General features: G+C 35.9%; 1 protein-coding gene across 2 annotated transcripts in view; it reads left to right on the plus strand.

Annotated features, from left to right (window-relative positions):
* Nucleotides 1–11,973, plus strand: part of RBL2 (RB transcriptional corepressor like 2) — a 55,225-nt gene that overhangs the window by 37,496 nt on the left and 5,756 nt on the right. The window contains exons 19-22 of one of the 2 annotated variants that reach the window (XM_082438905.1): nt 528–633; nt 1,606–1,811; nt 2,429–2,593; nt 10,463–10,634. In XM_082438905.1, the coding sequence (XP_082295031.1) occupies nt 528–633; nt 1,606–1,811; nt 2,429–2,593; nt 10,463–10,633 (648 nt within the window). In that variant the 3' untranslated portion in view covers nt 10,634. Of the gene's footprint in view, nt 1–527; nt 634–1,605; nt 1,812–2,428; nt 2,594–10,462; nt 11,922–11,973 lie in introns of those variants that run through there. The other variant, XM_082438904.1, reaches the window with a different exon arrangement.

Consider the following 11,973-nt stretch of genomic DNA (forward strand, 5'->3'; position numbering starts at 1 on the left):
GTTCTCTTTTCGCCAAAAGGTAATGATGTGAAATAATTGATTCCTTTTTAATTCAGATAGTCACAAGATAGATGTAAATTAGGAAGCTGTTTGGATTCTGTGTCACCTTGAATTCAGTCTGGTTTAGGAAACATAATGCTGTACATTTAACCAAAACAGCATTAAGTGACATTTTAAAACTCATTTTACCTTTAATGCTATTCATTTGTTTCAAGAGGTAGGTAGGTATGTGAGATCTTTGTATTGATATTTGACTTAGAATGACTTGATTTTACAATTGGATATTATTACTGCTCTGTAGTACTGTAGGCAGTACTTGGAAGTTGAAGCCTGACAGGCCCTGATGTAAATCCTGTATCTGTTATTTAATAGATATGTAACCTTGGCTGCATTTATTAACCTCCCCTGAGCAGGAAAACTATTACTATATGGAGTTGTGAGAATTAAATAACATGTCAAAGTCACATAGTCCAGGATGTGCTCAATAAATAACTCGTTTCTGTTCCCTTCTCATGACCTGTCTAAAGGTATATAGAAGTGTTTTGATAAAAGGGAAAAGGAAAAGAAGAAATTCTGGCAGCAGTGATAGCAGAAGTCATCAGAATTCTCCAACAGAACTAAACAAAGACAGGAGTAAGTGGGATCTTTATGAACTTAAAAAATGAAATTAAGAGCTTCTCTTATTTTTCAGGCCTAGGACTAAGGATTAATAAATTAACTTACTGTTGTAGAAACTATGAAAATATTTTACTGGCAAAAGATTTGTTGGACAATAAACCAAATTCTAAATTTAGTCACAGAGCTGTTTGTCCTTTATCCCATGGCTTTGAGGCACATTGTGCATAACATTTTTCTCTAGAGGGATTAGCGAAGGATGGAGAAGGCAGGCATTTGTTGACTTGAATTTGAGAAAAATGTGGCATGTCAACAGAAACCATGCTATGGAAACACCATCTTGAATTGTTGGTTTATACCACTTAATGCAGGGCTCAGGTCCTAGAAAGCTTGGTGTAAATTAAAACTAGTCAATAAGCCCTTGCTACATTAATAGCAAGGTAGTACAGTTAGTATTTTTTTTAATTAATTAATTAATTTCTTTTTGGCTGCGCTGGGTCTTCGTTGCTGCGCGTGGGCTTTCTCTAGTTGCCGCGAGCTGGGGCTACACTTCGTTGCGGTGCATGGGCTTCTCATTGCGGTGGCTTCTCTTGTTGCGGAGCACGGGTGCTAGGCACGCGGGCTTCAGTAGTTGTGGTGCGTGGGCTCAGTAGTTATGGCTTGCGGGATCTAGAGCGCAGGCTCAGTAGTTGTGGCGCATGGGCTTAGTTGCTCCGCGGCATGTGGGATCTTCCTGGACCAGGGCTCGAACCCTTGTCCCCTGCATTGGCAGGCGGATTCTTAACCACTGCGTCACCAGGGAAGCCCTAAAGTTAGTATCTAATATCTTATCTGTGCTTTGCTCCTTGGTATGAAGAATGAGTGCCCATTTGCTGCTATTCAGTAAGTAGAGCAGGTAGCCGTTCACCCTTATCTTACTGAATTTTCTTTTTAAAAGCAATCTGCAGTAGCAGTCTTCCTGTTTAACACTTTTTGTTCCACCGGTTATAGCCAGTAGAGACTCCAGTCCTGTCATGAGGTCAAGCAGCACCTTGCCAGTTCCACAGCCTAGCAGTGCCCCTCCTACACCTACTCGTCTCACAGGTGCCAACAGTGATGTGGAAGAGGAGGAGAGGGGAGACCTTATTCAGTTCTACAACAACATCTACATAAAACAAATTAAAACATTTGCCATGAAGTACTCACAGGCAAATGCAGTAAGTTTGATGAGGATTATTTCACACTTTTTTCACTTGTGAGGAATGAGGAATCACTTATGTTTGAGCTGCTTCTGTGTAAACTAGTTTTACAAATAATTCTTTTTGTTAAGTAAGACTAAGGAAGTCTCTAACAGAAATAATGTGCTTAACCAACATAATTTCTACTGTTGTGAAGCATTAAACAAGAATAAGATGATATTTGGATTCCCTACAAAGTATAGTAATATGAGACAGATTGCATAGGTTCAAATTATCCAAAACTTACCAGTTGTGGTGACCCTGCAAGTTATTTAACTCCCTCTGTACCTTGTTTCCTCATATATAAAATGGGACTAGAAGTAGTAGTCCCATAGGGCTGTTGTGAGGATTAAATGACATCATGTATTTAAAATGCTTAAAACAGTGACTGGCACAAAGAAAGCACTTAGATGTTTGCTATTTGTATGGTTTTCTTTAGGTTTAATTTTTGCCGCTAATACATCACTATCTACCATTCATAAAGCTACTGGTTTATGATACCTCTTCACTCTTTCAATAAAAATAACCATTTTCAAAAAAAAGCACCTGGTTAGAAATTTCGTTTACCTTTCTTAGAAATTTTTTTTGTTAAACAGATGGACGCTCCTCCACTCTCTCCCTATCCGTTTGTAAGAACAGGCTCTCCTCGCCGAATACAGTTGTCTCAAAATCATCCTGTGTACATATCCCCGCATAAAAATGAAGCAATGCTTTCTCCTCGAGAAAAGATTTTCTACTACTTCAGCAACAGTCCTTCAAAGGTGAGCCTAATATAAATCTTGTCCTTTACTAACCCCCAAATGCTTAGGATTCTAGAAACAGGGTTGTTGGGAAACCCTCAGTACTCACACGAATGATGGGATCTGTCAAGGAAGAGTGACCAGTAAGTCCCAAAGCAGCAAAAAACAAGGGTTTGGGGGGAGAACTTTAGAGCTGGAAATAGGGTAAGGGATCTGGATTTTCATTCCTCCCTTTTCCTATTTGTACGTTTGAATATTCCGCTATAAATCTGGAATTTTATTTTTTTATTCCATTTGTAAAACTTTAAAATTCCAAATTTCTGTTAGGGAAGGAAAATTTGGATCCCTTAACTGATTTACTAAGTGCCTCCTTCTGGGACGGGAAGTGTCTCTGTCCTCTGGATTCTTAGTCTAAGGGGAGAAATGGGCATTTTGGACACTTGGACAGTGTCACATTAGCACAGATTTAAGTGCTAGCATCTGCCTCAGTCTGCAATGGGGAGGGAAGCTTGAGTGAAGCCTTAATGGATGAAAAGTTAGTTAGCAGATGGCTGAGGGGTGGAAGGAAGGGCATCCAGGATGAAGCAGATAAGGGAAGGGAAACAAAGTTCTTGAGGCAGTAAGCCTAGATCCCTAGGAATCATATGCTATGTTAAGGAGTGCACCTGCATCTTAAAGGTCCTTAAGTGATATTTGTATTTATAAAGATTGCTTAGGAAAAACACATATATAACACATGGCCTAGACTCTCAAAAAAGTGCCAATATCATGAAGAGATAGATGATGGATAGGTGTAGGGAGAGTACTGATCTAGAGTAAAGGAGACTAAAGAGACATGACAACCAAATGCAAGGCATGATGATCTTTGATTGGATCCTGCATAGAAAAGCACAGCTATAAAGGACATTTGGGGGACAAGTGGGAAAATTGAATATTGACTTTAACATTAATGTTTATCTTTAAATTTCTGTTAAACGTCTTTGGTATTGATGATGGTACTTGATTATATAGGAGAATATGTTTTTAAAGTATTCAGAGATGAAATGCCCCAGTGTCAACAACTTACTTTCAAATGGTTCAGCTAAAAAGAAAATTATATAGAGAACAAATGTGGTAAAATGTTAACGATAGATAAATGGGTGTTCAGTGAACTATTCTAACTTTTCTGTAGGCTTGAAATCTTTTGGGGGGAAAAAAAAGTTGGGGGAAACAATAAAAATGATAGCAGCAAAAATCTATTAGGAAAAGTTTTTCCATTATATTTTCTACAATAGTAACAAAGTATCACATGCCTTGGAATAAATTGATCCTGTGTAGAAAACTTATTTAACTTGAATAAGAGATTTTTTAAAAACTGGAATAAATGAAGATATACTAATGTTTTTCAAGAGGAAGACCAAATATTAAAAAGATACAGGGGCTTCCCTGGTGGCGCAGTGGTTGAGAATCTGCCTGCCAATGCAGGGGACACAGGTTCGAGCCCTGGTCTGGGAAGATCCCACATGCCGCGGAGCAACTAGGCCCGTGAGCCACAATTGCTGAGCCTGCGCGTCTGGAGCCTGTGCTCCGCAACAAGAGAGGCCGCGACACTGAGAGGCCCGCGCACCGCGATGAAGAGTGGCCCCCGCTCACCGCAACTAGAGAAAGCCCTCGCACAGAAACGAAGACCCAACACAGCCATAAATAAATAAATAAAAGTATAAAAAAAAAAAAAAAAAAAAAAAAAGATACAGTTTCCTCCAACCATTACATAGGTTTAATCTAATTCCAATGATAACCCAGTGGAATTGTGAAAGCTGGAAATATAAATCTGCAGTAGACCTGAAAGGCAATTTTAGTTGGTGGAAACGGCTCTGATGCTCCTCTATTAGCAGATTTTCCTCCTATACCAAATAAATCCAAATGGATTAAAAAGTTAAATGGAAAAAATGAATTGGAGTAAGAATATTCAATTCAAAAGGCCAAAAGAAGAAGATAGCAAACAAATAGCAACTAAATATAAATGGTCTAAATATGCCAATTAAAATGCAGAAATTGTAAGACTGGACAAAAAAGGAAGACCTAACTGTTTTACTGCTTATAAGTAACCCACTTTAAATATAGACAGAAATAGTTTAAAGGAAAAGGATGATAACCCAAATGCCCCATTAACTGATGAACAGATAAATCTATATCCATACAAGGGAATATTACTCCAATAAAAAGGAAGTTCTGATACATGCTACAACTAGGATGGACCTTGAAAACATTGTTAAGTGAAAGAAGCCAGTCACAAAAGGACAAATATTGTACTTCGGTTTCTATGAAATGTCCAGAAGCAGAAAGTAGACTAGTGATCCCCTGAAGGGAATGGAGGGTTTCAGCTAATGGATCAAGTTTCTTTCTGGGATGATGAAAGAGTCCTAAAATTCAATGTGGTGATGGTTGCACAGCTCTGGGAACACACTAAAAGCTATGGATTTGTATACTTCAAATGGTTGAATTATATGGTATGTAAATTATATCACAATACAGCTGTTTTTAAAAAGAAAAAGGATGGACAAAGTTAAACTGTGCTAACACTAATCAAAAGAAAGCTGGAGTGACTACATTAATATCATTAATATTGGTATCTGAAAGCAGATTTCAGAGCAGAGAATGTTATCAACGATGGAGAAGGTCATTTCCTAATTATAGAGAGGACATACAGTCTTAAATAGAAAAAAATCATTTACAGTCAAGAGATTTCAAGGTAATTGCTAGAACAAGTAGACAAAGAAAAATCAGTAAGGATATTAAAGATGTAAACATTATCAACCAAACTGACTAACTGACATTAATAGAATACTCCAACAGCATCAAGTTCACATGTGACATTTACCAAGATAGACCCACTGTGGACCATAAAACAAGTCTCAGTAAATTTTAAAGGATTTAAATAATGTATTTTCTCTGACCACAAGATAATTAAATCAGAAATCAATAACAGAAAGATATCAGGAAGACCCCCAAATTTTTGGAACCTAAACTGCATAATCTCTAAGAGTTAAAGAAGAAATAAAAGAGAAATTGGAAAATATTTCGAACCAAATGAAAATGAAAACAACATATCAAAATTTGTGAGATGCCATGAAAGCAGTGCTAAGAGGGAAATTTATAGCACTAAATATTAGGAAGGAAGGTCTCAAATTAGTGACCTAAGATTTCACCCTTAGGCAACTAGAAAAAGCAGGAATCAATGAAATAGCTGAAAAATAAAGAAAATTAAGGTCATTAAAAGCTAGGAGTTTTGTGTAGATTTTAAAAATTGATACATCTCTGTGCAGATTAATTGGGAAAGAAAAAGAAATGACACATTACCAATACCAGAAATGAGAGATTCAGTACCGGTCCTACAGACATTAAAAGTAAAATGAAGGATAAAAAACTTTCTGCCAATAAATGCGATAATGCAGATGAAATGGACAAATTCCTTGAAAGTCAAAATTTCCAAAATACACTCAAGAAGAAGTAGTCTTCTACTATAGGCCCAGATGGCTTCACTGGTAAATTCTACCAAATATTTAAGGAAGAAATAAAGCCAATTCTATACAAACCCTCTAAAAGTAAAGATATATCATCTCAGTAGTTGAAGAAAAAACATTTGACAAAATCCAACATTCATTCATGATTAAAAACTCAGAGGGAACTTCCTCAACCTGATAAAGAATGTATATAAAAAAAACCTCTACAGCTAACCTCATACTTAATGCTGAAAGATTGAATGCCCTCCCTCGAAAATCAAGAATAAGGCAAGGGGGGCTTCCCTGTTGGCACAGTGGTTAAGAATCCACCTGCCAATTCAGGGGATACGGGTTTGAGCCCTGGTCCGGGAAGATCCCACATACCGCGGAGCAACTAAGCCCGTGCGCCACAACTACTGAGCCTGCGCTCTAGAGCCTGAGAGCCACAACTGCTGAAGCCCGCACGCCTAAGAGCCCGTGCTCTGCAACAAGAGAAGCCACCGCAATGAGAAGCCCGTGCACCGCAACAAAGAGTAGCCCCCCTCACCACAACTAGAGAAAGCCCGCGTGCAGCAACAAAGACCCAACGCAGCCAAAAATAAATAAATAACTCTATTAAAAAAAAAAAAAGAATAAGGCAAGGATATCTGCTTTCACCACTCCTATTCAACATTAAAACTGTAGGTCCTAGCATATACAATAACGCAACTTAAAGATGGCATGCAAACGGAGAAGGATGAAATAAAACTGTCTATTTACATAATTTTCTACACAAAAATGACTAAATGTACAAAAAGTTGCTGGAACTAATAAGATTAGCAAGGTTACATGATTAATATACAAAAACCAAGTGTATTTCTATATACTAGCAACAAGTAATCGTAAGTAAAAATTTTTTAAAACAATGTAAATAGCTTTAAAAAATTAAATACTTAGAGATAAGTCTGACAAAAGATGTTCAAGATTCATACCCTGAAAACTGTAGAACCTTGGTGAGGGAAATTAAAGACTGAGAAATGGACAGAAATATGTTCAAGAATTGGAAAACTATATCAAGATGTCAGTTTTCTCCCACTTAATATATAAACTCACCCCAATTCCTGTTAAAATCCCAGGAGAACTGTTTGTATAAATTAACAAACTGGTTCCAACATTTATGTGAAGATGCAAAGGAAACTAGATTAAAACAATTTTGAAAAAGTTGGAAAACTCACACTCTGATTTCAAGACTTACTATAAAGCTACTGTAATTAAGACAATGTGGTACTGGTGCAAGTACAGGCATACAGATTAATAGAACAGAATAGAATCCAGAAATGGAACACACATATATGGCCAACTGATTTTCAACAAAGGTGCAAAAGCAATTTAGTGGAGAAAGGACAGCCTTTTCAACAGATGATGCTGAAACAATTGGATATCCATAAGCAAAAATAATAATAGTAAACTTGTGCCTATACTCTGTACCATACAAAAAAATTAACTCAGAATGGTCCATAGACCTAAAGGTAAAACCTAAAACTGAAACTTCTAGGAGAAACCACAGGAGAAAATATTTGTGAACATGAGATGCAACATCGTAAAGTACAATCCATAAAAGATTGATAAGTTGGATTTCATCAAAATTAAGAAGTTCTGCTCTTTAAAAGAAAAAACAAGTCACACTGGGAGAAAACTGTATGTATCTCATATCTGATAAAGGACTTGTGTCTACAATATATAAAGGATTATCAGAATTCAATAGGAAAACAACCAAATTCAAAAGTGGGCAAAAGATTTGAATACACTTCACCCATTATGTGCCTACTAGAATGGCTAAAATCTAAAAAAAATGAGAATAACAAATCAGTGGCAATGATGTGGAGCAGTTAGAACTTTTATATATTGTTAGTAAGAATGCAAAATGGTATAACATAGCCATTATACCTGGAAAACAGTTTGGTAGTTTCTTTTAAAGGTAAACATATCTTCACCATATAACTAGCAATCTCACTTCCAGGTATTTACCCAAGTGGAATGAAACTCAGGTTCCTACAAAAACATGTACATGAGTGTTTATAATGACTTTATTCCTAATTGCCAAAAAGTGGAAAACCCAAATGTTCTTCAACTGGTTAAGGGATAAACAAACCTGTGGTACACTCAAATAATGGACTACTACTTTGCAATAAAAAGGAACAAACTACTGATACACTAAGCAAACAGGTGAATTTTACTGTGTGTAAACTTAAAAAAAAAAAAGACATTTTGTGCAAAAAAGTTAAGTGTCCAGATCAGTGGCTTTCAATCCTCCCTGTATATTATCACCACCTGGGGATATTTCAAAAAAAAAAATTCTAGCACAGAATTGGGAATTTCTCCAATAAATGATAGCAGTATTAGACTGTTGGTTGGAGAAAGATTTGTCATCACAACTTAATAGGTGATAGCTGAGATCAAGGAAGAATATTGCAAAGCAAGAAGTATCTTGGGTCTAGAATTAACCTATGATATCCTAACATTTACACTACCATGAGAAAAGAATTAGCGAATACCACACAAGATCAGGTAAGTTGACTGATCATTAGTGACACTTTCTGGGGCAATTTCAGTGAATTGGTACAACTTGTTAGATAATAAGTTATGGTAACAGTGCTTATAGTACTGAACAGTTGGGAGGAAACAACACATCAATAAGGGATTAAACTAAGATACAGATTACCACAGAATACTATATAGCAGTTAAAGAGGTGTGATCTATATATACTGATATGAGAAGACCTAAGACATAATGCTAACTGAACAGTACATAAAATATACCATTTTAATTGTTTTCAAACCCCACTTAATGTACATTATTACATTTCTAATGAGTGCATTCCTAGAAAAAGAGCAGAAAGCTACACAGTAGCCTGATTTTTTCAGTGATTGAATGATAACAGTAGGTGTCCCTAGGGATGGGGTGAGGACAAGAAGGTGTATTCTGTGTGAATTTTGGGGGGGAATAAGAATTTATTAATTTTTAAACTATCATGTACATATTGTATAAATTATGGTGTATAAAAACACTACTGTATATAAATTTATACATGTTAATGTACAATATATAAATGTATGTTCTACATTAATGTATATTAATGTGTTACGCATAGTAAGGTACACAATTATACACTGCACAATATATACATAATGATGTATACACATTATATACAAATAACATTTATACAATTAGTGTATACAATTAACAATTTAAGGAATATTCAAGTAAATGGGAGACTAGAGATAGGAAGTGCAGAACAGACTTAGGGAGGCAAAGAGTAGAAGAGTCAGTCAGAGGAAAGCTTTCTTAAGATGGTTAAAATTTGAGAAGGTGCATATACTGATAATGAAAAACTGGTGGTTTTATTTAAAACCTCAGAAAAGCCTATTATTTCAAAATAAAAGTAAAATAAATAGCTAGGATTTGGTTTTAAACAATCTGGGGGGTGAGAAAGGAATGAGGGGTATAGATCAAACAAGACTGGCCAAAATTGTTGAAGTAGGGTGATGGTCATGTGAGGGTTCACTATACACTTCTACTTTCCCGTATATGTTTGAAATCTCCTATAATAAATGCATATGAAATCTGCTCAGTATGCTTTCCACTAGGAAACATGGACTGACATTAGCAGCACATGAAAAAAAAATTTTTTAACTACCAGAAAATAGTGCAATAGCTAACTTTTGGGGCTTTGGAGAAACAGTGCTGAAGGCACCTATAAATAAATCCAGTCTCTCTAGCCCTCTGGCGAAGTTTTTCTGAATCCGAGTTCTTCATGTGAACCAGAGAATGCAGAAAATAATTTGCCTGGATTTTCTCAGTTCTCCCAAGGATGACGTATAACTAATATCAATACATTCTAGAATTCTAGATCATACTAATAAATTCCCTACAATGGATGCCTTAGGGAATTAAGGCTTCTCTTGTGAAATTCCATGGCTGTTAAAAAATGAGTAACACTAGACTGGGGGAAAAAGGGCCTAATACTGTGTAAAGTCATGCTATTTTTTAAAAAAGGAAAATGGAAATGTATGAAACTGATTAAATGTGGCATAACAATGTGATGTTCTATAACTTTTGTAAAAAAAAAAATCATAAATTTGTGAACTCTTACATTGTGGAAAAGCTTACATCAAAATCACCTCTGGAGCTTGTTAAAAATAGAAATACTCTGCCTCTATCCCAGATAGTCATCAATGTCAGCCAGCTGAGAAGTGAAATGGGAAGGATATAAAATTTGGTAGTACGTTCCTTTATAAAGATGTTCAAACTCTTCATGATAAACTGCTTAACTTATTTGAGGTTCTTTGACTTAACACTGAACTATGTGTGTTAGAATTTTAAAGTTTTTATATTTATTTTTAACCCCCCCTGCCCCCAACCCCCCAGAGACTGAGAGAAATTAACAGTATGATACGGACAGGAGAAACGCCAACCAAAAAGAGAGGGATTCTTCTGGAAGATGGAAGTGAATCACCTGCAAAAAGAATTTGCCCAGAAAATCATTCTGCCTTATTACGCCGTCTCCAAGATGTAGCTAATGACCGAGGTTCCCACTGAGGTTAGTCTGTTGTATTGAAACTGTCTTTTCACAAACTCTGTTTAGCAGCATCATGTAATGCATGCTAGATTATGGGGCTCTTTTCCTTAATCCTTCCAGTATCCTTAGGATATTTTTACTTATCCCAACTGCCTTTTTCCCTACCTTTCAGTGCTGGCCTTCAAGGCTGCTTAGAATCCAAACTTGGATTTTTTTTTTAACTCTTTGGCAAAGCTACTGCAAGAATTGCAGAGAACAAAGTGTACTCAAATGTGTGTATAAGAGGTCTCCGTTAATGTGTTCCAGCAGAGGAACTGTATTTCAATTCATTCCTACCTGGCCCTCATGAAAAGCAAAAATAGGTATTTTGTCCTAAAACACTTGGTAGGAGTGTGAGATTTTTGCATTCCTAAAAGGTAACAAGGTAGAGCGCCCAGATTTGAAGGTCCTAGGTTATTAGCCCAAGTCTCCCATTCCCTTTGTGTAATTCTTCCCTCTCCCCATTAGGTGTGGTGCAGTGTGACAAGTGCTTGATTGATGTGCAATGTGTGAGTGAACCTGTATAAGAAGTGGCACTTTAGGGCTGTAAAAAGCATGATTTTGTAACCCAGATTTTGCTGTATATTTGCAATGGCACTTTCTACAATGTGAACTTTATTAAGTACAAAACTTCTAGGCTGAACTTAATTCAGTATCTTCTTTGATGCTTTTGTACTTTTTTTAAATTGTTAAAGCCCCAGTAGCTACCTTTTGGGCATGTGTTTTAAATTCTCCATTTTTTTGCTGATAGGGATCAGCTGGCTAAGTAAAGATTTTAAATCAAGTTGAATTAAGAGGATTATTATGAAAAATTATGACCTCTTCCTTTAGGAGGCAGTTATCCAAAAGACGTGTGTCTTTATTAAGGTGATATATTTTAAATATCTTTGGGTGTGTTCCTGGAAGTTTAAAAATAGATTGGAGAATTAGGTTTTTATTAGTACATAGTACCATTTATACAAATTAGAAAATGTTAATTTAACAGCTACTGAATTATCTATATATACCTTTATTAATCACTATTGTTCCAGCAGTTTTAAAGTTGAATGAATAATCTTATTAGGGAGAAAATTCAATTGTAAATTGAATCAGTATAAACAAAGTTACTAGGTAACTTCATATTGCTCTGAAAGAAATATGGAACTTACTTACACTGTTCAATTAGAATAGTGTTCTGCAAAAATATTTATAAAACCTCTCAAGATTACTTACTGCTACTGTAATTTTTTATGAAAATAAGTATTTTTCAATAAAGCACTTATAAATTAATCTTTGTTTAGTTATATTGAGAAAAGGGTATTTAATGTCCTGCATAAATGAC

This window comes from Balaenoptera physalus (genome assembly GCF_965194825.1).
Source record: "Balaenoptera physalus genome assembly, chromosome: 19".
Taxonomy (NCBI): Eukaryota; Metazoa; Chordata; class Mammalia; order Artiodactyla; family Balaenopteridae; genus Balaenoptera; species Balaenoptera physalus.